This window comes from Macaca thibetana, chromosome 6 (genome assembly GCF_024542745.1).
Source record: "Macaca thibetana thibetana isolate TM-01 chromosome 6, ASM2454274v1, whole genome shotgun sequence".
NCBI classification, from domain to species: domain Eukaryota; kingdom Metazoa; phylum Chordata; class Mammalia; order Primates; family Cercopithecidae; genus Macaca; species Macaca thibetana.
The window spans coordinates 108,587,720-108,614,811 of record NC_065583.1 but is presented as its reverse complement, the minus strand read 5'-3'; the positions used below and the strand labels follow the sequence as shown (position 1 = coordinate 108,614,811).

Here is a 27,092-nt window from a genome sequence, read left to right as displayed (position 1 = left end):
AAATATTTCCTTAGGAAAATGTTCTGCTGCTGCCCTAGATGTTCTTGCAAATGTGTATCGTGATGAGCTGCTGCCACATATTTTGCCCCTTTTGAAAGAATTACTTTTTCATCATGAATGGGTTGTTAAAGAATCAGGCATCTTGGTTTTAGGAGCAATTGCTGAAGGTAAGTCTAAGTCCAGTTTGAATTATGTAAGTTGGCTTCTTACTACTATTAGGTACTAATAAGGCTAGGCGACTTTAAGGAATTTCTGTTTTGAAGCAGATAACTGGTATTAAACAGCCATATGCTGGCTTCTAACCCCAGCCAGATATTTTGCAAAATGTTTTTGCTATAATAAAGGTAACAGAGGCCAGGCATGTTGTCTCACACCTGTAATTCCAGAACTTTGGGAGGCCTAGGTGGGTGGATCACCTGAGGTGGGTTCGAGACCAGCCTGGCCAACATGGTGAAACCACGTCTCTACTAAAAATACAAAAATTAGCTGGGTGTGGTGGCACGCGCCTGTAGTCCCAGCTACTTGGGAGGCTGAGGCAGGAGAATCGCTTGAACCTGGGAAGTGGCAGTTGCAGTGAGCTGAGATGGTGCCATTGCACTCCAGCCTTGGCCACAGAGCAAGACCCCATCTCAATAAAAAAATAACAAAAAAAATTAAGGGAACAGAATGAAAGGCTCTGATGTCTGAAGCATCCCCATTGCTTTAAAAAAAAAAATCCTTGATTTCTTAGGTAAATCTAGGAAACACAATAAGGCAAGACTGTCATCATTCTCTATGAAGGGTTATTATTGATTCTGTCCTGGCAGTAAACATCTATTAGAAGAAATTGAAACACGTTAATAGGCATTTCTGAAAGCTATAATTCGTGTAGCAGAGATAAAATGAGGTCCTAACCCTATTATAAGATGCTTGGGAGCGGGTAGCTCTAACTTCAGGGTTTTAAAAATTTGGTATAGGTTATTGTAGTATATTTATAGCAGTAGAAATATTCTGGATTTTTTCATAGATACATGTTTTATTTTCACGATCAACCAAAATAATAATAACCAAATCTTAGCATTTTGAAAGATTTATTTTTTTTCTAGGTTGCATGCAGGGCATGATTCCATACTTGCCTGAGCTTATTCCTCACCTTATTCAGTGCCTCTCTGATAAAAAGGCTCTTGTGCGTTCCATAACATGCTGGACTCTTAGCCGCTATGCACACTGGGTAGTCAGCCAGCCACCAGACACGTACCTGAAGCCATTAATGACAGAATTGCTAAAGCGCATCCTGGATAGCAACAAGAGAGTACAAGAAGCTGCCTGCAGGTGGGACAGATTCATAACACAGTGTTCTTTGTGGGAGTGAAAAACTAATTTTCAACCTTCTGATGGAGTGTTGGTGTTAAACCTTTAATGAAGTGTTTCGTAATTGAAAATTTTCCAGTTACATCGGAAAGCTTAGTTTTCTTTTTTCTTCTTGGTGAAGTTTTTTGCAGGATCTGTAGCTTTTGGGTTTGCATATTAGCATATTTTATACATTTTGTTTGGCCAGGAGAATTTTGTCATACGGGTTTTACCTGATGATTTTGTAGATCTAAATGTGACAACATCAATCTTAGCTGTTTCTTCCTTGGCTCATTTTTCCCACTCAGTGGTTATTATAACAGAATTATCTTACACCCTAATTCTCTCAAACATCTGAAGTAGTGATGACAGGACTCCTACTCTTGAAGGAATAACAAAGTTTGAGCAGAGTGACATCTTTAGACTACAGGTCAACCTCTGTAACTTAGAAAGTCCCACAGGGACCTGTGGTCTGTTACTTACCAGTTACAGGTCTTGAGTGCTTAGTAGTTCTGCTCCAGTAGCCATTCTGTTGTTGCTTTGGAGGCTGTCTCTTCATATCAAAGCAGCAGTTGCTATTATTACTGCAAATATTCCAGTTTCCTGGAACAAACCTTTATATTTTAAAAGGGCCTTCTGCTTATGTTTATAGTTCTTACTTTTTCGAGTAGATTTGCTTTTACCGTTGACCTTGATAGTAGGAAGAAAAACTGTTGAACAAAGGAAGGTAAAATTTCATTTTTTTTTTTTTTAGATGGAGTCTCGCTCTGTTGCCCAGGCTAGAGTGCAGTGGTACGATCTTGGCTTACTGCAATCTCCGCCTCCTGGGTTCAAGCGATTCTCCTGCCTCTGCCTCCTGAGTAGCTGGGACAACAGGTGTGCGATACCATGCCCAGCTGATTTTTGTATTTTTAGTAGAGATGGGGTTTTGCCATATTGGCCAGGCTGGCCTTGAACTCCTGACCTCAAGCGATCCACCCATCTTGGCCTCCCAAAGTGCTGGGATTGCAGGCGTGAGCCACCACACCTGGCAAGAAAAGTAAATCTGAGTTTGACCTTAATCCATCTGAAGCAGTCATATCTGGAAGATATTCTTAGTGAGATGAAAGAAAGTTGAACAGGGGGCTATAGTGATTAATATAGCACTAAATAATTTCAAGGGAGGGATGATATAGATTATGTTTGAGATCCTATAGTTCATTCAGTACCTGGTTTTTGAGTTTTTTTAAGCTATTAATTGTTAAGCATATACTAAGTGCTGAGTTTACAGTCTCTGCCATCTTGAGGCATACAGGCTAGTAGGAGATACAAAGCAACAACATAATTATCATTTATAGCAGGTACTATAGAAGAAATGGGTAAATAATTCACAGTGCTGATGACCAGGGCTTTCATTAACAGATGGTTTAGACCATTTTAGGAAATTTCTGATTGGGTAAAACAGAACATAAACATTTTAGAAATTAAGAGTTAGATATGTCTTGCAGTCAATAAGTACTCTTTTCTTTTTTTTTTTTTTAACAGTGCCTTTGCTACCCTAGAAGAGGAGGCTTGTACAGAACTTGTTCCTTACCTTGCTTATATACTTGATACTCTGGTTTTTGCATTTAGTAAATACCAGCATAAGAACCTGCTCATTCTTTATGATGCCATAGGAACATTAGCAGATTCAGTAGGACATCATTTAAACAAACCAGTAAGTATCTGTTAAGAACTATTATGGAAAATAATGTGTAGCATAGTTAACAATCAATAGGTTAGCGTATATTTGGAAATTAAGATGTTTTGGGAGATGTGAATAGGTAGCATTTGCTACTTTAGGAGTATAGATCTTACAAAGGCAGCAAGTATATACCCTTTCATATGGTATTCTTTAAGTATATACTTGGTGTGGAAACTACAATAGCATTTCACATGAATGCTCTGATACTACTTAGAATGACTAAAGCAAAGGGATAAAAAAGTTTTTAGAATCTAGCTATCTGCTTTTTTCTAGTGGTTTTGAATCTCCTGCTTCATAAACACTGTAGCTTTAGAGTATGATATCTAGACATCTTTGTTTTCTCAGCAGGTATGGGGAGTATACTGTATAAAACAATTAGAAATTGGGGTGATAGGTTTAAAAATGCTAAATAATAATGCAAAAGTGCCTTGTTTCCAGTAGTGTTAAGAGAAGAGGAGGATGGATTTGTCTAATGAGGGTTTAAGTGATAGTAGAATTGTAATATAGCTCCACATACCCTGCTGAATAGACTTCTATATGATTACTATATCAAAAGTCTTAAGAAATTGTTTTATTTTTAGGTTATACTTAAAATTTGGTACAGGGCAGTTTGTAGGTTTGCTTTGCTGTTGGTTGTTTGGTTTGGTTTTGTGGTGGTTTTCTGAATGTCTTTAGAATCTGTGCCCCTGTTTACATGATAACTGTTTATTCGTTTTATGGATCATTCTTTAGTTTGACACTTAAATGATTTTAAGTCTGTTTTTCTACAAATGCATCTATATAAGTTTACCTCTTGATTTTAAAATGTACTGTATAGTAACAGCCATATTACATGTTACAGTTCCAGGACTAAAAAGAATTTATTTTTCTTTCTTTCTTTCTTTCTTTTTTTTTTTTTTTTTTTTTTTTTTTTTTTTGTGTGTGTGTGTGACAAGGTCTCACTCTGTCACCTAGGCTAGAGGGCAGTGGTGTGATCATAGCTCATTGCAACCTCCACCTCCTGGGCTCAAGCGATCCTCCCATTTCAGCCTCCCATGTAGCTGAGACCACAGGCGGGTACCACCATTCGTGGCCAATGTTTTGTAGAGATAGGGTTTTGCCATGTTGCCCAGGCTGGCCCAAACTCCTGGGTTCAAGTGATCTGCCTGCCTCAGCCTCCCAAAGTGCTGGAATTACAGGTGTGAGCCGCCATGCCCAGCTGCAGAAATAAAAATGTTCTGTGACTTAAAAACTTAGATCTTCCTTGATTGTGATTTTTTTAAGTAATAGATTTTGATTAGCTGTGTGTTTGTTGATAGACTTTTCTTTTTCAGCAAGGATAAAAGATTAGTAGATCACTAGTTCTAGATCTAAAACTAGAACATGGTGATGTAAGTATAAAGGTAGGCAAAAGAAAGGAAAACTTTAAAAGGGAGTGTGCAGAAGTGAGGAATGACTCTTAAAATGCCTTTTGTAATGATTTTACACAATTGCTTAAAATGGATTTTAATTTTCAAAGACTCAGTGGTCTTGTTTACATGTGATAGTGGAAGTTTATATGTTTTTCATCATTGTAAATAGGAATATATTCAGATGCTAATGCCTCCACTGATCCAGAAATGGAACATGTTAAAGGATGAAGATAAAGATCTCTTCCCTTTACTTGAGGTATGCAGGGCTAGTAATATTTAATCTGTTGCCAAGAACACATGTTCAAATCCAAAATGGGTATATGTGATAAGAAAAGTGTTAATAAATTTATATTCTGAAGTAGACAAAGGAAATTATATTATACATGTTGTTTTCTAACCTGCTTTACTTAATTGATAATAGATTATAGTTTTAAGTTCTCTTATGTTATCTACTCTCTATATATAGACAGTAGATATACCAGAGTGTGTGTGTGTATATATCTTTTCACTTATAAATATATGTGAAGTAGTAGGATTTGGTGCCAGTAAGGAGGTACTTTATTTTCTAATTTGAAAATGTTTCCATGCATACTTACTTTTTTGTAACACCCCTTCCATTGCAAACTTGTATATGACGTTGTAGTAACTGAACGCACTATGAAATGTAGTCACTGAAACTTAGAAGTTTGCCAACTTCTACCGTGGATTTCCTTAGCCAGAGAAGTTAAATTTTTTATGACCATGAGCAACAACTAATTCTGGGCCCAACAAAACAAGAAGAATCATTATGGTTCGTTTTTTGTATGCAGTTGTTCCTCAGTATCCTCAAGGGATTGTTTCCAGGATTCCCTGTGGATACCAAAATCCAGCGATGCTCAAGTCCCTTATATAAAATGGTGTAGTATTGCATATGGCCTGTGCATCTCCTCCCAATATACTTTAAATCATTTTAATTTTTTTTCTAAATACTTTTGATTCAAGATTGGTTGAATCCATAGATACAGAGGGCCAACTGTATGTATATTACTTTCCAGTGGGATCTCAGATGTGCCCAGTAAAGTCCATCCACAACATTGACCATGATGGGAGCATGAAATGAATCTCTTCAATTTGAGGGAAAAATATGAACACATAATACTCAATCTGTCCTTGAAGGATAATGTTTCTTGTAGAAACTCTTCCTCTGAGTAAACCTGACCTGATTGGCTCGCAAACTAACAGCAATGAATAGCTTCCAAAAGAGATGTTTGGGGAAAAAAAACAAAAACAAAAGACACCTGCTACTGTAGAAACTAGTAGAGCAAGCTCGTAAATGACCAGGATTCTGTTGAGCACAGTTTAAAGCATTGATCATAATCTTCAGTGTAACCAGAAAATTTAGCATGTGTACTTTATTCTTCCTAGTGCCTATCTTCAGTTGCCACAGCACTGCAGTCTGGCTTCCTTCCGTACTGTGAACCTGTGTATCAGCGTTGTGTAAACCTAGTACAGAAGACTCTTGCACAAGCCATGGTAATTTTTTTAAAATGTCTTTCCCTTCTTGACATGGTGGACATTTTTCCAAAAATAGGCATAATGTATACAAACTTTTTCAGTAGTTAATTTAAAACAAACTTACAAAAAACATTGTGTCTAATTTCAGCTAAACAATGCTCAACCAGATCAATATGAAGCTCCAGATAAAGATTTTATGATAGTGGCTCTTGATTTACTGAGTGGCCTGGCTGAAGGACTTGGAGGCAACATTGAACAGCTGGTAGCCCGAAGTAACATCCTAACACTAATGTATCAGTGTATGCAGGTGAGACTTGAAAGGTGAAAATAAATTGAAGCCTGTTTCTCTGTGTCACATTGGGGTTAATTTCTTCTTATTTCTTGTAGGATAAAATGCCAGAAGTTCGACAGAGTTCTTTTGCCCTGTTAGGTGACCTCACAAAAGCTTGCTTTCAGCATGTTAAGCCTTGTATAGGTATGAATATTTTCTACTGCTATGAATATGGTTTTTTAAAGTTATTTTTACATCAGCTTTGTTTTTTATTATTAAACTGAAATTGCATGGAATCCCAGCATTTATAAATGTACACTTTATTGGTTAAAGTGAAGTTGCTCTGACTGAAACAGGCAAGATGGCAGGAACCCCTAAAATTTCCTTGAGCTTGCCATCATCTCAGCCTTTTAGGCGCTCCTGTTACTGGAGGAAATCTTAGTAATAATACTTTAAAGGACATGCCCACCATGGAAGCCTTGGTACCACGGCCTAGTTAATAGATCCTTTTTTTGAGTAGCCACCTTTTTGGTAGAGATACACAGAAATAGTAATAATCAGTTTATTATTCTCTAATAAACCAGCATACTTTTTCAGATACTGCAGAAAACTTCCAACAAATGTTACTCTAACTGAGCCTGAGCCTGGTGGCTCGCACCTGTAATCCCAGCACTTTGGGAGGCCAAGGCAGGCAGATCACTTGACGTCAGGAGTGCGAGGTTCGAGACTAGCATAGCATTTGTCTTGGCCTTTTGTGACAATGATAAGGAGTTCCTTGAATGTTGTACCATGAATTGTTCTCAAACCTACGGATTATAAATGCGTTATGGGATTTTTTCCCCCCTTTTCTGTATCTCAGCATGCTGGATAACAATTGTTTTAATATGGCCGGGCACGGTGGCTCACACCTGTAATCCTAGCACTTTGGGAGGCCGAGGTGGGCAGGTCTTGAGGTCAGGAGATCAAGACCATCCTGGCTAACACGGTGAAACCCAGCTTCTACTAAAAATACAAAAATTTAGCTGGGCGTGGTGGCATGCGCCTGTAGTCTCAGCCACTTGGGAAACTGAGGCAGGAGACTCGCTTGAACCCGGGAGGTGGAGTTTGCAGTGAGCCGATATTGTACCACTACACTCCAGCCTGGGTGACAGAGTGAGACTCCGTCTCAAAAAAAAGAAAAAAGAAAAAAAATTGTTTTAATACTTGATTTAAACCTTAATTTAAAATATTTATTGAATGTTTTATCATCTGATATAATCGTGCTTTTGTGTAATAACCATTTCTCAAAAAACGTTAACATAAATTATGATATATTAAGAACCATCAAGTTTAAACCTAACAGTATAATGAATTCTTATGGGAAGCTTATGATTCTCATATTTACCATCTAATTTAGTTTTTTAGTTGAAATTTACATGAAAGGATTTGATTTTTTTATTATAAAGTTTTTAAGATGTACAAAAGTAGAAAAAATGTAACAAACCTCCTATCACCCAGCTTCAGCTGTCCAGCCGTGTTTCCTATATATTGTTGTCAATGGTGAGAGACACATAGATCTCAGATATTTTGGAGCAAATCTCAAACACAGCGTTAGAAGTCACAATATTTTAGTACATACTATCTCTTCTTACAATTGTTTTTTGTTAAACCATGTTTTTTATTCTGAAGAGTTTACTATACTGTGAATTTTACTGATTGCATCTTTCTGATGTCTTTAACATGTTCCTTTGTCCGTTGTATTTACTGTAAATTGTTTTGATACAGAGACTGAGGTTTAATGAGATTTACGTTGTTTTGTTTTTAAGACTTTATAGATGGTATTGTGTACTTTCTTAAGGAGGTACCTACATAGTGTCTAGTTGTCCCTCCTTTTTTTTATGTTATCAATCTTGATGATTGTCTCAATCAGTGATTCTCAACTAGGGACAATTTTGCCATTCAGGGAACATTTGCCAATGTCTGGAGACATTTTGTTTAACGCTGGAGAGGTGCCTTTGATGTCTAGTAGATAGAGGCAAAGGATGTTGCTAAACATCTTATCATACAGGAGACAGCTCCTCTTCCCCCCAACAAAAAAATGATCTGGCCCAAACTGTCAGTATTGCTGAGATCAAGAAACCCTGGCTTACATCTCCTGATTTATTAGGGGCTTAAAAAATTATGATATTCTAATTCTTCATTTAATAATAAAGATGCTTATATAGAGAGACATTTCCCATATCAATAGATTACTGCCCTGAGGTAAAATCATATAGCAGAGGCAAGATAAATACTTGATTCTTTTTTATTTACCGATTTTGAGAAAATGAATTGATTCCTACCATCCTCCAAAAGTATCTTTGATGTTTCAGAGTTTAGTTTTTGGGTTTTTTTAGTGCCAGTGTGACTTCATGATCTTCAAGCTGTTGTACTGCTTGCAGTGAGAACTTAAGTTGGCTCCCAAGTCCTTTCGTTACGACGAGGTAGTCCACTTATTTTACACATTTTCTGCCTTTGCCTGTAATGTGACATTTTCTGAGAGTCCTTTTTTTTTTTTTTTAGTGGAAAATGATATTCAGAGACCACAATCAGAGCACAAGAGTGAAAGTTGCTTTAAAAGCCATAATCATTGATTTTTTTTTTCATCTAATTACAAGAGATTACTCTGACCAACTCTTTTTAGTGGCATTTTGTAAAATATACCCAAACTCGTATTTCCTGTTCAACTTTATATGAAAGTTCATTGGCCAGATACTGCTTTCTTAAGATAAACATTACCAACCCCTTTTAAAAATATTTTTAAATACAGTCGCCTTTTTCCACTGATTTTTAAATCGATGTTGCAGTAGTTTTTTTAATGGTGAAACTTGTTATTTCTTGCTTAGATTTTTGTTTCCATCTAGTAGATTTCCTTTAAAATACAATATACTGCTATTGAAAAGTTTACTACATAGTTTAAATTTTTTTTCTAGTAGATTTCCTTTAAAATACAATATACTGCTATTGAAAAGTTTACTACATAGTTTAAATTTTTTTTCTAGCTGATTTCATGCCAATATTGGGAACCAACCTAAATCCAGAATTCATTTCAGTCTGCAACAATGCCACATGGGCAATTGGAGAAATCTCCATTCAAATGGGTAAGATGTTTTTCCCTATTTAAAAGCGTAAGGCCTGACACGGTGGCTCACGCCTGTAATCCTAGCACTTTGGGAGGCTGAGGTGGGCAGATCACCTGAGGTCAGGAGTTCGAGACCAGCCTGGTTAACATGGTGAAACCCCGTCTCTACTAAAAATACAAAAATTAGCTGGCGTGGTAGCGGGCACCTATAATCCCAACTACTTAGGAGGCTGAGGCAGGAGAATCACTTGAACCTGGGAGGCAGAGGTTTTGGTGAGCTGAAATTACACCACTGCACTCCAACCTGGGCGACAGAGCAAAACTTTGTCTCTAAATAAATAAATAAATAAAATATAAATTTTTAGGTGCCTTGATATTTTTGTAATTGCTTTAATTTTAATTATTTATGTTTCTGTATTTGTATGACACATCAGAGTTAATAAGGGAAGCAAAATTTCACATTGATATTTTAACGTTCAATTTTTCTGTTTTGTTTTTTTCTTTTTGGGATGATCTCTAGGTATAGAGATGCAGCCTTATATTCCTATGGTGTTGCACCAGCTTGTAGAAATCATTAACAGACCCAACACACCAAAGACGTTGTTAGAGAATACAGGTACCATATGACTGAACTGTTTCAGTGAAGAGAAAATTTGTTGCATTTTAATTTTAATATGCGTAGAGAAACCAAAGCAAAACTAGCTTTTAAAATCAAGCTTATTTTGTATTTAATTGCTATTTTGGATTCTCAGTAATGAAATATACTGTTCCAGCTACATTCTATAACCAGTTTTCAGTGGTTATATATTTAGTGGTATAACCAGAAAAACACTTTTCTCCCCTATTCCAGTGTTTTAATACTTCCTAAAATGGATCCCAGCTAAGATAACTATTTGAACCACCTGAATTTTGCTTTTAAATCAATTCGAAGAGTAACTGGGAGCTGGGAAGTAATTTTTATTTTTTCAATCTGTCCAAATGTGGTCAAAAAGATTCAGTGGCAAATTGGTTGGATAACAATGGCATTTGTAGTTTGTATTTCATCATACAATTTTCTTCGAATTGGGAATTTAGGCAGTATGTTATGGGATTTTTTTTTTTTTTTTTTTTAGGAAGCTTGTTTCTCTTTTGCATTATAGAGAGCATGTTTATATTAAAGAGTACCTTCCATACTATAGAACACATTTGTGGGTGAATTGAGTCCTTTTCTTTCTACCCTCCCTGATTGCTGCTAACAATCCAGAAAGACAGAAATTTTGTTTTCATTCAGGCACATTCCTTTCTTTACATACTAAGATGATTCCTATAATTTATTTGTAATTCAATGAGTATTCTACCAGAATACTAGACAAAGATTAAAATAAGGTTTTCCAAATAAGAAAGTTAATTTTCAAAGGCATTTTTATTTGGTATTTTTAAATTATAGAAAGTTCATTTTATTCTAATGCCATTAAAATTGATAATGTTTACTGGTATGGAAGGAAATCTTTTAATTATGAAGCAGTTATCTGGCTGTTTGGCTGTATGGGTACTGTTTATTTTACAAAGTGAATTAGATTTTCTTGCTGAAAAGTGCAAAAATCTATGTATAGGATGGGTTATGAAATCTTGTTAGGTTTTTATCTTTTCAGAACGCAGTACCTATACATGACATTCAGATTTGAAACACTTGCCATTATAAAATTATTGTTGAACCTAAAAAAACTTCTTTTTATTTTTAAATGTGAATGCTTAACTGCAAATAAATGTTGAGTGTAATGTATATGAAAGTTTCTTGTGGGATATCAGCTGGTGAATTTGTTACATAGTTTATTTAACAAATTGGCTTTATTTATAAGATTATATTTTAAGTATGATTATATCCTGCATAAATAAATGAGTCGTAATGCCCTAAAGTTGATGGACTAAATTGATGTTATTGAGAAACACACTTGGGATTCATTAGATTATCACTTATCACAAGTGGCTGCATAAAGTATTGTTTTCTTTATTTCTTACCCAAAAAAGTGGGTTTTTTAAATTATTAAAATGATTGTCAATGGCTAATATCTAGATTTTAGCAGCTTTTAATCACCATTATCTCAGTATTTCATAAAGCCAATTCCTTAGTCTGCCATTAATTTGCTTTTTTCCGATTAATATATCCTACACTGAACTTTTTCAATGGACCATCATCTGCTTTATCGCATGTTTCATTGGATTGTTCATACTTGCCTGTTTAATGAGAATGTTGCATAGTTTGTGTCTTTTGAACATAGGTTTTCTTTCTCTTGCTTCATATGAATCTGCTGGATTTTAGTATTATCTGTGTAGTTTGCTTCAAGTAATCCTTAAACATTTTTCTTTACCCCCTACCCTTTTTTTATGAAAGGTTAACCTGTAAGTTTTTGAGAGAACACCATTAAAGCTCTTCATGGTTTGTTTTCTGTTTGTATTTTTTCCCGTTGTGTATGAATGTATTTATATGTACGTACCTTTGAATTGCAGAATGCAGTTCCGAGTTGCATTTGTTTTAGCTCTTTGTAAGTTTAAAGACTTCCTTAGTTTTTATGGTGAATATATGTTTGCCCACTTCAAAATTGTAAAAAATAAAATAATAGTGTGTAATTATTATAATGTATTACCTATTTTGTGCTGTACCTTTAGTAGCAGAAACAGAATATTTATGTTTTCCTATGGTCCACATATCATATGTCATTGCAGTGGGCTGTAAATTTCCTTTATTAGAATTTTATTTCAAATATGGCCTAAAGTTAGTGGACTGTTACCTGAATTACCAGAGGTTTGTCAAAATGAGATTTGACATTGTAGCATAGCAATATTCTAATCCATTCATTCAGTGAGTACCGTGAGACTTAAAATCTGACCGTTGATTTTGATATAAAGTAACAGATTTCCACTGGTTGGTTTGGCAAATGTTAATCAAAAAAATTTTTAAACTACCGAAAATTTGGTTTAAATTCCCTAGATAATTTCCAAGGAATGGAAATTACTTTCACCTGTATTAGTTTGAGATACTTGAGAAATATAATCACATTTACTGATATTTCCTCAGGAAAAAAACTAGATTTTATTATTAAATTCTGAAATTTTGGCTGACTTTTGAATGAAGGTTATCTAAATTTGTCCATTTAACTGCTCATCTTATTAACAGAATGATAACTTGACATTCGATTGAGCGAGAAAAGCAATTCATTATGGTTTTTGGTGTTCTCTCAATCTTTAGATTTTTTTACTTCCTTTTGTTTTTCTTTTTCCAAGAGTATGCCATATATGTTGCTGCCCCTTATTTTAGGGGGTGGTAATAAACAGCACTGGTGAAATCTTATGTTTATTATCATACACAAATTCTGTTGGTTTCTGTTTCTGAGTTATTTGTTGTTTTTTCTTTATTTTTTCTCCTTCCCCCCTCATTTGCTCATGTCTTGGTTGGCGTTTGGTGGTGTATAACCGTGATTGCGTTACCTTAGCAATAACAATTGGTCGTCTTGGTTACGTTTGTCCTCAAGAGGTGGCCCCCATGCTACAGCAGTTTATAAGACCCTGGTGTGTATTATTCAATCTTTTTTTTTAATTCATTTTTCTTCACTCTTTCTTTCTCTATCTCACTTTTAGATATATTTTCAGTTGGTTACAAAAATCACAATCCTTTATCATTGCCAACCATGTGACTAATCTTGTCCTATCAGGTTTGTGAGGTTTTTCAATAGCATCGTCATGTATATTTATTTTATGTTGTGGCTAACGACTAATTGATGCATGGGATAAGATTGTCACATGCTTGCTGTGTTAAAAAGCTTGATTATACATAAAAAGCATTTAAATATCCACCAGAAAAATAAAGATGCATGCAAATTCTATAAATTTAGGTTTTGCATTACGTTTCTTTTTTAGAATTAATTTGGAAACTTGGATTGCATTAAGAAATACATGTTTAAATTTGTTACGTATAAAAATATTATTTACTTGTTAATGTAAAAATTAAACATCTACACCATAAGCTATATAGTAATAGTTTATATTGTGGCACTATATCCTATGTTTTGCTTCTTTCAATTGATAATCTTTCAATTCAAATCATTTTAGTAGTGTTTAATGGAATACAAGTCATGAGTACAATTTTAAAAGTTAATTTGGTAATTTGCTCTTCTTGGCTCAGGCTCAGTAATAGTTTAAAATGGGAGAATCAAATGAGTTATCTACTTTATAGATGCAATTTATTAAGAAAATGTGGATTTCACTGGTTCTACTGTATTGAGATAAGATGGGCCCAACAAACAGGAAGTATAAGTAAATGAAACTAAAGCTTTCCGAAAAACTCTTTTAATATAATCATTATCTATACTGTGGTGCTTATTCCATTAAATACTGTCCATTAGTATTGTAATTGAATCTGCTTGTTACTTAAATGCTGAACTCAATTCTGTAATTCAATAGGTGCACCTCTCTGAGAAACATAAGAGACAATGAGGAAAAGGATTCAGCATTCCGTGGAATTTGTACCATGATCAGTGTGAATCCCAGTGGCGTAATCCAAGTAAGATTTCACAAAGATTTGTTTTTAATGTCTGATTAATAAAATTTTAAAGGAAGAAATATTTTAATACTTTAATTATAAAAAGTTAACTGTTTTCAAAGATACTAAAATACAGTTAAACCTTTAAAATGTTTATTTCTTAATATCTTGACATTGTAATACCTTTTTTCCCAAAAATTTTTTGTCATGAAATGAGATAGTAACAGCAGATTGGGACAACAAGGTTATATTCTTGTCTTGAATCAGGCCATGGCTTCTTTCATCCAAATTTCAGACCTCATTTATTTATTTTGTCCCTGCCTCCCATCCCTGGATATCAGTTTGTGGATATCTACACTTAAGAGAGTGACCAAATAGTAGGAATCCTATCTCTGTGTTCTAAATAAAATACTTTGAATCAGATTTAGAAATAATGAATAAAATGAAATACAAATCAGCCATTGAAATTGCTCTAATTTTGAGAGCTTATGATTTATTCATCTTTGTTTTCCAAGTTCAAGTTATATGTAGACATTTTAATTATTTGGCAGTAGTATTGAACATGAGTCCAGTTAAGCATCTGGATCCAACTGCCAATTTTCTAGACACGCAAAACAAAAACATGTTGAATTACACCATGTATATTCAGTGAACAAAAGAGTAACTGTGGGACTCTAGGTTAAATACCTGGATTCTTCAGCAGACATGTTTAAGGAAAAGAAAGCATGGAAGGAAACCTGTAGACAAGAGACCCAAGATATATCAAATCAATTTAAAAATGTAGTTGAGGCCAGGCATGGTGGCTCACACCTATAATCCCAGCACTTTGGGAGGCTGAGTTGGGCAGATCACAAGGTCAGGAGTTCAAGACCAGCCTGGCAAACATGGTGAAACCCTGTCTCTACTTCAGATACAAAAATTAGCCAGGCGTGGTGGCAGGTGCCTGTAATCCCAGCTACTCCAGAGGCTAAGGCAGGAGAATTGCTTGAACCTGGGAGGCAGAGGTTGCAGTGAGCCGAGATCACGCTATTACACTGCAGTCTGGGAGACAAGAGCAAGACTTTGTCTGGGGGAAAAAAAAGTAGTTGAGGGAGGGAAGCGAAGAACTAAACTTTGGTGTCCAGGAATACACACAAGAGTTAGAAAACTGCCCCCCAAAAATGCTTTTATAGCAATAACTTTCTCGCATTTTTTAATTTTCAAGAAAATTCCAACTTTCCACTCCGAGAGGGGTGTTTTGAACATTTTTAAATTGTGACCGTTTGATGTTTCCTAGCTTGTATTGTGGTTTTTCTTAACTCAGTTTTAGAAACGTTAATTCTGTTTTATAAAATTCAAATTGATATAGGTGATAGACATTGAAAACCTACAAGTTAGAGTTAGATAATAACTTCTGACTGATTTCACACTCATAAAATACTCATAACTTACTGTTAGAACAAGCTAGTGCCATCTTGAGAGGTTTCTAGTTACACAAGCTTTTGACATTTTCTGTTTTTTTTTTAATACTTAAGAACTTCGTGTGATCTCAAATGTGTGTTAGAGATATCTGATACGACATGTACCATCTTTTTCAAAAGCATCTTCCGACCAGGATTTTATTGTTTCTTTCTCTTTGAATTAATGTTTTAAGATGATAAAAGTAGCACATGTATGATCATAAAATTGCTACTAACTTAAGAGTTGGAGGAAAAGAAAGCATGGAAGGAAACCAACTTAAGAGTTGGTAGCAATTTCTGTTTTACAACTTTTATTTACATACCTTATTTTGGATATGGTTAAAATAAAATGTCATAGGTTTATTTACATTTAAATTTTTTAATCACAAATTCTAGGTATCTGTGCATTTAAATTTTTAACATCAGATTTGGTATTTGGAAGACATAATTTGAATAAATTGTGTTAAGCAAGTCTTATTTGCTTAAATAAGCATCTTATACACATACTGTGGTATTACCAAATTTTTTGAAATTAGTGATGTTCTCTGAATTTATTAGTAAAATTTATAGTTGACATGTCAGAAAATCAGCATTATGTTGAATGCTGTTTGTTGAACTGTTAATGTTTCAGTATGATAGGCAAGATTGAGAGAATGTTTTAATGAAATGCTTAAAGCATATTGTCATCTTGTTCTTGTAGTCAGAATAGCCTGATTGTCTTTTAAGGAATTGTCCAAAAGTTGGGTTTTTTGTTCTTGTTTGGATTGGGTATTTGTAATTACATAATTAGTTTTTCTCTAATTTTTGGTTGTTTCACTTAAGTTTTGTCTGAAAATGGACCTTGAAATCACTAATTTCTCTATTTCAAATCAAGGTCATTTAACATATATTTAGCTAGCTTTAAGTTCTTGGCTAGTCAGAACTGTAAGGTCATTGATTTTATGTTTTTCTTTAATCCGGTAAGTGAAAGAGTATTTTTATAGGTGTCGATTTGGTGCTTTCAGTTCATTTCTGATGCTGAACATTTACTGCACAGGGGGTTATTTTGTTGTGTGATGGAGGACATTAAAGTCCAGTATAAACTGAATGAGTTGAGGTTCCTTGACTGTGGGCTAATAGGGACAGCCATTAAGGTAATCTCTTCTAATTCCTCATGATCATAGTTAATTTTTAAATGTTTCCTTTTTTAAGCTAGATTCTAAACTCCAAGGTTTACATATATCTTTTGCTGAGTTTGACAAATACAATGTCAACCTAAGATGTATTTCTTGCTTGTTACAGGATTTTATATTTTTTTGTGATGCCGTTGCATCATGGATTAACCCAAAAGATGATCTCAGAGACATGTTCTGTAAGGTAACTAATAAGTGTTTATAATGCGTCATCTTGGGACTGTTAATATCCTAGTGGAAAACTTTAAATTATGTTTACATTTTTTACAAAACTTAGGCTCTTCAAGTCAGTATTGATAGTTTATATATATAACTCTTATTCTTGGTAACAAAGTTGGTTTGATCTTTTCTTAAAATACAGCAGTGACTCCTTTTTTTTTTTTTTTTTTTTTTTGAGATGGAGTCTCACTCTGTCGCCCAGGCTGGAGTGCAGTGGTGCGATCTCAGCTCACTGCAGGCTCCACCTCCCAGGTTCGCGCCATTCTCCTGCCTCAGCCTCCCGAGTAGCCGGGACTACAGGCGCCCACTACCACCATGCCCAGCTAATTTTTGTATTTGTAGTAGAGACGGGGTTTCACCATGTTAGCCAGGATGGTCTTGATCTCCTGACCTCGTGATCCGCCCGCCTCGGCCTCCAAAAGTGCTGGGATTACAGGCGTGAACCACCACGCCCGGCCTAGCAGTGACTCCTATCTGTAGAGGATGCACTTTGAAAGTATTTTCCCAAGTGTACCACTAGTTTAGGTGGTCCCATTATTCCATTTAAGGAAAATAGTACATGTTTTTCAAGTGGAAATGGAGATTTGGAGTATAATCTGAAAAAGAGTAAATCTAAATGGCCGCCACAGGAGTAAGCCCATGTCATTATTTGCTTTGTTTATGTTTTTGGTGTCGGAGTCTCGCTCTGTCTCCCAGGCTGGAGTGCAGTGGCATGATCTCAACTCACTGCAACCTCCGCCTCCTGGGTTCAGGCGATTCTCCTGCCTCAGCCTCCTGAGTAGCTGGGATTGCAAGCACGCACCACCATGCCCAGCTAATTTTTGTATTTTTAGTAGAGGTGGGGTTTCACCATGTTGGTCAGGCTGGTCTCGAACTCCTGACATCGTGATCCGCCCGCCTCAGCCTCCCAAAGTGCTGGATTACAGGCATGAGCCACCGCGCCCGGCCTATTTGCTTTGTCAATACCCCCTTTTGATTAACTCATCAGTACTCAACCACAGTAAAAAATAAAATGCAGTTACACATTTGAATCACCCAAGATTAAAGTTAGTGAACTGTAGTTTGTCATGAGCTCAAAGCTTGTATATTTCCAGTTTGAAAAAATACTACATAAAAATTGTATTACTTGGATGACTTCTCTACTTCTCTGTTTTTTCATTAGTATGGTATCAGATTGCTTAGAATATGTCTGTTACTGGAATACTTGCCAAATTCTAAACTTCTCAAAGCAGAGTTTAAGCATATGCTATGAGGTACTTTTAGGAAAGGCAGGTGTATTAGTCCATATTCAGGCTGCTGATAAAGATATGCCCGAGGGCCGGGCGCGGTGGCTCACACTTGTAATCCCAGCACTTTGAGAGAGGCTGAGGCAGGTGGATCACCTGAGGTCAGGAATTCCAGACCAGCCTGGCCAACATGGTGGAGCCCCATCTCTACTAAAAATATAAAAAATTAGCTGGGCATGGTGGCGGACGCCTGTAATCCCGGCTACTCAGGAGGCTGAGGCAGGAGAATCGCTTGAACCCAGGAGGTGGAGATTGCAGTGAACTGATATCGTGCCATTGCGCTCCAGCATGTGCAACAAGAGTAAACTCTGTCCCCAACAACAACAACAAAAAAAGATGTGCCCAAGATTGGGTAATTTACAAAAGAAAGAGGTTTAATTCAACTCACAGTTCCATGTGGTTGGGGAGGCCTCACTGTCATGGTGGAAAGTGAAAGGCACGTCTTACATTGCAGCAGGCAAGAAAAAGAATGAGAATCAAGTGAAATGGGTTTCCCCTTATCAAACCATCAGATTTCATGAGATTTATTCACTGCCACCAGAAGAGTATAGGAAAAACTGACCCCATGATTCAATTATCTCCCACCAGGTCCCTCCCACAACACATGGGAATTATGGGAGTACAATTCAATATGAGATTTGGGTGGGCACACACAGCCGAAACATATTAGCAGGGAATGGTGTAGAATCCTACAAAGTTTGAGAATTGCTACTTTAAAATGGATAAAATTTATAAATAATAAAATCAGTTGTGTTGGATTTCAGAAACTATGCAGATCTGTTTTTCTCTTTTGTTAGTGATAAATTAATGGTTTTTCACTCTTACAGATCCTTCATGGATTTAAAAATCAAGTTGGCGATGAAAATTGGAGGCGTTTCTCTGACCAGTTTCCTCTTCCCTTAAAAGAGCGTCTTGCAGCTTTTTATGGTGTTTAATCTAATACACTTAAGCTGCAGTCCCAAAATTAGGGGTAAGTTATAAGAAGTTTGGAAATTTTCAGGATGAAGAAAATTTTGTTAGGGCTATCATTTCAAACTACTAAATAGAATAAAAAGCTATTTGTTTTCTGTAGAGGTTGAATAAAACATAGCCTCATATCATTCTATCTTGCGCTTTAAATTTAAAATTACTTAAGTGGGCCAGGCGTGGTGGCTCGTGCCTGTAATCCCAGCACTTGGGGAGGCTAAGGCGGGCGGGTCATTTGAGGTCAGGAGTTTGAGACCAGCCTGGCCAACATGGTGAAAACCCACCTCTACTAAAAATACAAAAGTTAGCCACGTGGTGGTGGCACGTTCGTGTAGTCCCTGCTACTCAGGAGGCTGAGGTGGGAATATTGTTTGAACCTGGGAGATGGGGGTTGCAGTGAGCCAAGATCGTGCCACTGCACTCCAGCCTGGGGGACAGAGCAAGACTCCATCTCATATAAATAGAAAATAAAATTACTTAAGTGAATCACTTTCAGATTTATTACCTCTGTGGTCTCATCACCAATTATGAATCAACTGTTCTAAGACAAGGTATGAAATAGTTCTCGATTTTGTAATTAGAGCTAAAAATAGATCAGTATCTTTTATTCCTGCCTTTTTATACTCCTCTTCCCTTTCTTCAGAGGCAGGAGAAAAGGGGGGTGGGTTGCTTGTATTTCTACACAGATGGATTAACTGCCCTCTGTGAATTCACATGAACGTTCATAAATGGCCAAAATTTGGCATCAGTGGGTAGTAGAGTTCTGTTTGTAAAAGGACCACTGTCAGGTAACAGTTTAATCTCCCAGTAATCTTACCTTATTTCTTAATATCCTTTTTATCATTAAAACTGTTTAGCATAGAAAAAAGGTCTTACCAGGAAAACCAAGTGACTGGAAGATAGTGGAAATGACCAAATGAAATAGGATCAGAATGAGAATTAGGAACATCAAGAAGGCAAGTGTAGGCAGGGTGTAATGGCCCCCATCTATAATTCCAGCATTTTGGGAGGCTGAGGTGGGAGCGTTGCTTGAGCCCAGCAGTTTGAGACCTGCCTGGGCAACATGATGAGACCTCCATCTCTATGAAAAACATTTAAAAAATTAGCTGGACGTGGTGGTATGCACCTATGTTCCCAGCTACTCAGGAGGCTGAAGCAGGAGGTTTGCTTGAGCACAGGAGGTTGGGGCTTCAGTAAGCCATATTCACCCCACTGCATTCCAGCCTGGGTGACAGAGCAAGGTGCTATCTCCAAAATAAATAAATAAATGTTAAATTTGCTTTTCTCTTTTTATGTAGAATTTGTTTTTTGATATTTACTGAATGTAGTAACCCTACTGTGGTAATGAACACTTCTAGTGCCTTCTAGGCTAAAATGTCAGACAACACCAAATAAAAAATGCTCCTTTGTGTTTTGATAGGTTGAATTTTTGTTTGCTTAATATTGAGAATACTGGGGGGGGGAAGATGGTGTTTTCATTCTGAGGGTTGTCCTAAAGAAAGGGCTACTTAATTTTCAAGAAAATAAGGCCACTTGTTATATAATAAATAACCAGTTCCCATTGGGTCCCATTTTGCAAAAGGGGTAAAGAATTAGATTAATAGCATCATACAAGCCATATTTCATCTATACAAAGTGTTGTACGCCTGTCTGTACAACTCTGCTACCCAGCTTGGCCTCACTTTCATACCTGATGCAGCACAATTCAGCGCCATAAGAGAAGGAAGCAGTGTAGTTATGACTAACATGATCTTAGGCAATTTGTCCAAACTTCTCATTTTCTTTATGGGTAAAGATAGTATTCTTATTTGATTAATTTTGTGCTCCACTGGCTTTGAAAGACAAACGATCGTTAAAGATAAAATTGTTTTTGTTCTTTTTCTTATAGGTCCTTCAGTCTTGGAGACTATGAGGGAGCCTCTGCACCCAGGGAAAATGTTACCCTTTACAGGGGGGAAGGGTAAACCAGTAGGGAATACAGTACAATCCCAACCCTACTGGGAGGGGCGGGAGGGAGGTGTTGCCGTCACTGTATTAAGTCGATGTTGGGAAACGTTTTAACATCTGGAGCTTTTGTGGGTGGAAATATGTCTCCAGTTACAACTCCGCAGTGGATGTGAAGAAGCAAAAAAAAAAAAAAAAAAAAAAAAAAAAAAAAAAATCTATTCAGTCTACTCACAAAACAGTACATTGTGGAATATTATGGGGAATTGTACCAAAACAAGAACCATATAAATGATGCCTAGGGACAAGAAAGAGGAACAATTCTACAGCGCACAATAAAGGAAACCTAAGAATGGGAGTTACAAATAGTAAAGAAGCTTTTTTTTTTTTTTTTTAATTTAAAGTTTTTTTATATAAGTTTTCCCACATGATGGGGCCTTGTTTTGCATGTTGGTGAAGAACTACACAAACAAAACTAATATAGTTAAAATCAGCTTGCCTTCCCATAGTAGAAGCAGGTTCTTGGAAGTTACAATTTAAGGTACCCCAAAAAAGTTGGAAATAAAGCAAAACAAACATAAACAATGAAGCACCCTGTGAAATGCCAAATGAGTCACTCCTTTTACCTTTTTTGGGATGGGCAGGGAGGGAGGAATAAATGGGGTTGGGCATATCAAACTAAAGATGACATCTTAATTTTGCATTGAACATTAATGTAGCAGATATAATTTGATGGTTATACTTCATTAGATTTAATTTCTAGGCCAAGATGTTATTTTTTAAAGTGCAGTTTAAGGTTCAGGCATGCATTCTGGCTCATAGTGGTTGAAAGTAATTGAAATTAGTGGGAAAGTAGCATGCTTGCATCACATAGAGTGAGATTGGTATTCATTTACCTATGTTGCGCCAGTTTGTGTTGCAGTTTACCAATTCAATATAGCCCTGCATTTAAAGTTCCTTTTTAAGATTTGTGGATTTTATTTTTTATTAAGAATATAGATATATAAAGTACTGTAGTTACAGGTAGGCCTTGAAATATCTTTTTTAGGATCTGTTAGGATAAGATTGATATTGTATCGTGTGTAACCTGCACAATGTGGAAAGCTGATATACCTGTGCAAAATCTTTGCCTCTGTGCTGTCAGTGTGATGTGCTTTCTGCATGGTTATATACTACTAGTGATTTTATCAAAACTCCTAAAATTTAAATTACATGGTAAAAGATCTGTAAAAGGCTGCATAAATGTTAGTTGGCACATAAAGACAATTGTAGAAGTTGAAAAATGATTGCTATATTTCAATGTTTATTCCCACTCAACATACTGCCTTCTAAGCTTCCCTTTTTTGTTCAAAGCATGATCTTAAAGATATGTTTAAGTTAATGGATGTAATGCAGGGTTCCTACACTGTATTTTGGCGCATGTTGGTGGCCCTCTGTGCCCTAGATATATGCACACAGGGTGCAAGTTAAAAGCTACAGAGTGAAAGTTGGTTTGGATCCTCTTCATTTCATTTGTTTAGCTTTTCTGTTATTTTTCTCTACTTACATGTATTCCTGTGAATAAATCCTTGTTAAGTTAACCCTTTACTTTTCCTTCCATGTGTATTTTCTTATATACTGTGAATGTGAAAACCTAACTGGTACACTTGATCTTGTGTTCATATGAAAGTGCAAGTCTTTATTAATTTGGATTGCCTGAACAGTGTATCCCATGATGAAGGAAAATGGAGAGATTTTTCTTTTTAACTCTGCTGGTCAGAGATGAAGCCACGCCTTTCCATTTTTCAATGCTGCATATTTAATCTGCAACAAAAATGTTAAGCCATAACAGCCTTTTTATATTTTAGTTTGTCACCTTCGCATTGCAGAATAAATACTGAGTAACCATTTTTATAAGCAGTTGCTCCTCTTTGCATGGTTCTATTCTCTAAAAGTGTTGAATGATACAGCCATTGCACTGAAGTTTGAGCTGTGTGCGTGTGAATTTATACTGTTTCAAAAATTTCAAATGCATGGTAGCATGCAGAAAGGTTTTTGTTATTATGTGTGTGTGTGTGTATTTTTTTGTTTTGTTTGTTTTGTTTTGTTTTAACACGTTCTTTCACCTTTCCTCTACTTTGGCTTTGCAAATTTCAGTCTGTAGAGCCTGAAATTAAATTATTTTATAGTGCCTAATATTTTTAAAATTATAAGTTGGATTCAGAGGGTATACAGCATTTTGCTTTCTAGTACCATTGCTTCACTGGGGACTCAAAATTTTCTTCCCTGTTAGTCTTTAGTAACTGAATAGAGTAGCTGTTTTATTCTTAGATTATAGTGATATTCTGTAGTGTTTCAAATACTTAGACTAATATGAGAGCTAGTTTAGTATTCTGGAATAGATAATATTTTAAATTGAAATGACCAAATTCAATTTAAAACACATAAAAACAATCTTCAGTAAAGTTTTTTGAACCTGTGGTTGACAATTCTGTACTGACTAAAGGCAATATTGTCACCTGTCTGGTTAAAAATTAGTTTCCAATTAGGCAGATGAGTAACACTATTAAAAATGCACCCAGCTTTGTAGTCACTTGACATTTTTTTAATTTAAATGAAATTTAATTTGAAAATAATAAAAATAGGTAAATATGACTGGCAACCTAAATTTGTATTGGGATTTTTTGTGTATTTTTCCCCTTGAGGTTATTGTTTCTTCCTAATTTATATTTCAGATACATAGTGTAGAACAGGAATTTGCAGAAGCCATTTAAGTTATCTTTTGAGGTAAGCTCTGATTTAGCATTTATTCTGATAAAACCTAATACATCATGGGATATATATAAAGCAACTTAATTCTTGTGGTGTAGTCTTAATAGTTTTGAATGTTGACTGAATGTCTATGAAATTGTGAGTTTGTCTTTGTTACATTCCAGTGTTTCTGCCTCTTGGCATGCTTAAAGCACGGCTTACTTCATCTGCTCCTTACACACTAAAACGCTGTTAGTGTGCTCAACTACAGAAATAGCCGCTGCTAAGTGATGTAGATTTTCTACTTGAATATTTTTATGTTGTAGGAACCTCAGGAGGTCAGTGTTTACTGTTTTATATATGCCTTCCTTTTCCTGTTTGAGCTTCTCTCTTTGAAGGATTCTAACAGAACAAAGCTGCTGATCAACCTAAGTTGGAAACAGAAAGTGTAATTAATATAACTTAAATGCATGTTTGGCAGTTCCATGTTACAGTCCATTAGTGAGTGAACTTAGTGACACAGGTATTCATTTATTCAGGAAAGAATTTTGCTTTTTGTATTGTCTGATCTCTTCAATGACTTCATACTGTGTTAGAAAAAAAAAAATCACTTTTTTATATTTTTTGGTTGGTTATTTCCCAAATAATCAACATGTAAATAATCTTTTAAGAGCCAGTTCTGATGCTTTACATTATTGCTACTTGATTTTGTTACGCAAGTTAGATTTCAGAAGAATAGATTTTAAAACACTTAACCAAGCCATTACATCTTAAAAACAAAACAAGTAGCATACATTTTGTAATTAACATATTGATAAACACTGTGATTTTTTTGGTTAAGACTTTTTCATCTGAATTGCTTAAATTGCATATATTGTAAAATAGGATCAGATGTATATTTTAAACTAATTTCAATGGACTTTCCTCTTGAAATGCTTTGTCTACTCAGTTATAAAATATTCAGATACAAGTTTTATCTCAGGTGAATACTCTTGTATTGTTTTTGCTTTGGTGACATGCTTATAAAGGGTCATCCTACTTACATTCTTTGTTTTTTAGTGTATTTCATTGAGACTCTTTCCATTTAGTCTGATTTTTTTCCTAATATTCTAGCAGACTGGGGTGGTATAAAGCCCTCCTGACAAGCCGCCTGCGTGCAGGTTTAACTGAAAATGAGCTACATTTGGTCCTCATTTTCTTCAGACTCTCAAATAGGAAAGTGGACATTTTTCTCCCCTATATAAAATTATTCTACCTAGCAGAAAAGCCAGAAATAAATTAATTACATCTTAAACTCTTTAGTCTAAATTTAAGTCCTTTGCCATGAGGAAAAAGTGTTTTTTTGCTTCATATGGTTAATCTATATTATTCATATTGAATGTATTAACAGATAATGGTGCAAAAGCATTCTTCCCAGGGGAAGAGTGTATCATGCATAACTGCAATTTAAGTCCTTCCTTTGATAGTACTTTAAAACACACACAGCTTTGCTTACTGAATTATTTTTGCAAATAATACAAGGCGGGGAAACTAACTGTTGGTACTAGTATTGTTAATGAAGTGTAGGCCTTGGAACCTTTAAGAAAACTGGTCTTCAGATAGTTATGGGCCTGGGATAATCTAAATGAAAGGTCAGATCAATAATGAGCTGTGTTGTTAACAATATTATCTGGTAATAATACCATGCAATATAGCATTGTATACCAATGTAGTGCATTTTATACTGTATTAAATGTGGAGATACTTCTAATGCCTCTCTAAAATTAAATTTTACATAAAAGTTAGTTTTATTCACCTTTAGGCTTTCCAGGTGAGTTGTGACTAATTTTTTCATTCTTACGTAGATCTTTCACCCATTAGCATTATTTACGTAGATAATTCTTTATGCCTAGTTATTATACATATTAATTTTAAAGGTACACATTTAAATTACACAATTGTTCATTGTGGTTTGTATTCCAGAATGTATTTTGTTTTTTAAAAGATGCATAATAGCTGAATGTATGCATGACTTTGAAAGAAGTTAAAATGGTGATTTTTTTTCACCTCTTGTACATTTTAAAACCAAGCCAAATCTATTTGCCAAGCAGTGTATCACTAATAAGAAAAGCAGTTTTTCTTTTCATTGCAATTTTTGTTTATCTACCATAGAATTTCCTTATACTGTGGCTTGGTATTATTCAAGATTAGCTATTTCGCAGGTCTTACATCTTTCTGAAAGCCTATTATAATATGGTTAGCCTATAAGGCAGTGTTGGTCCCCTTCTAATGTCGGCCTCATAAAGGGGTTCCACTGTACTTTCCGCATACTACTTTGTTGTTGTTTTCCTTTATGGATATATAAGCAAATTGAGCTTGGGTGATTTTTATGGAGACAATAATTAGACAATACTGTATGATTAGTTTTACTTAATAGATTATCATCTTGTGAGAAGAGATGTTTAAACGTGGTAAATGACTTCATATTACAAAACAGTTTTACACTTAATATGTTAACATTGGGTGCAATAATTTAGTAGCATTAGCTTTAGTTATAAATAACTGGATCTTTCTGCTGACAACTTAGGTTGTATGAGTTACGCTTAAAAGCTTTAAATCTGATGTTTCGTGTACCTGCCACACTATGTTAGAATGTGTCCTTCAAACATATCCTCCTGCAACTTCTCAAACTGTACTAAATTGATATTTCTTGAAGTCTAACTCTGTGCTAACAGATCTCCATTTTAAATAGAATACGGTTTTAATTTTTGATAAGCTGCTGAATTTTAAAGAGAGTTTTTTGGGGCCACCAAATATTTTGGATCATGCAGAGAATATATATTGTACTGTAGTAATTTTGTATTTACATTTGTATGATGTGACATAATAGATGTGAATGTTAATCACTGCTTGACTATGTTAATAAAGTTGTTTAACTATAGATGTTGCACTCTGATTTTTAATGAAAGGAAATGAGTTTTCTTTTTCCCTCTTACCCCATTTGGATCTAGATAAGCCTTATGTTTTTGGGGGTTTTTTCCCTTGTTTTTAGTTTGAGGTTTTGTTTTGTTTGTTTGGTTTTTTTTCCTTAGCTTACACATTAGTACACTTTTGTTGTTGAACATCATTTATTTCTTAAAACGAGTGTTTTCTTATTTGCATAGTATAGTAAAAACTTATTTTTCCACATTTTAACTTAACTCGATGTGTTTTAAACAGTTGATTCTAGGTTCAGCTGTTTGAGGACGGGGGAGATGTATTGTGTAAAAAGGGAATTAAAGGTGAAATTGTGAATATAAAATGTTGATGTAAGGATAAATTGCATGAGTGTGTATGAATGTATATCCTGTTAAGCCTTCCTGTATATCCTTCAAACAATTAAGATTTGTAATTTTGGGAATTAACTTATAAAAGTAATTTTTTCTTCAGGTTGTAATCCATTAATATAGTTGCATGTTACTAATTAAATGTATATTAACATATTTCAGGGAATATGTGTGCATAACTGTCATATGGTTTTTGTTGTTGTTGTT

General features: G+C 35.3%; 2 protein-coding genes across 4 annotated transcripts in view; one reads left to right on the top strand and one right to left on the bottom strand.

Moving 5' to 3' along the window:
• The window catches only part of TNPO1 (transportin 1), a 97,604-nt gene extending 71,104 nt beyond the window's left edge, over positions 1–26,500 (top strand). For all 3 annotated transcript variants that reach the window (XM_050793535.1, XM_050793536.1, XM_050793537.1), the window contains exons 12-25: positions 15–167; positions 1,086–1,311; positions 2,854–3,025; positions 4,613–4,699; positions 5,848–5,955; positions 6,086–6,244; positions 6,325–6,412; positions 9,229–9,327; positions 9,829–9,924; positions 12,779–12,854; positions 13,746–13,845; positions 16,545–16,619; positions 18,768–18,910; positions 20,795–26,500. In XM_050793535.1, coding sequence (XP_050649492.1) covers positions 15–167; positions 1,086–1,311; positions 2,854–3,025; positions 4,613–4,699; positions 5,848–5,955; positions 6,086–6,244; positions 6,325–6,412; positions 9,229–9,327; positions 9,829–9,924; positions 12,779–12,854; positions 13,746–13,845; positions 16,545–16,619; positions 18,768–18,875 — 1,547 coding nt within the window. In that variant the 3' untranslated portion in view covers positions 18,876–18,910; positions 20,795–26,500. The remainder of the gene's footprint in view (positions 1–14; positions 168–1,085; positions 1,312–2,853; positions 3,026–4,612; positions 4,700–5,847; positions 5,956–6,085; positions 6,245–6,324; positions 6,413–9,228; positions 9,328–9,828; positions 9,925–12,778; positions 12,855–13,745; positions 13,846–16,544; positions 16,620–18,767; positions 18,911–20,794) is intronic.
• The window catches only part of MRPS27 (mitochondrial ribosomal protein S27), a 1,100,726-nt gene that overhangs the window by 672,811 nt on the left and 400,823 nt on the right, over positions 1–27,092 (bottom strand). The window lies entirely within an intron of this gene.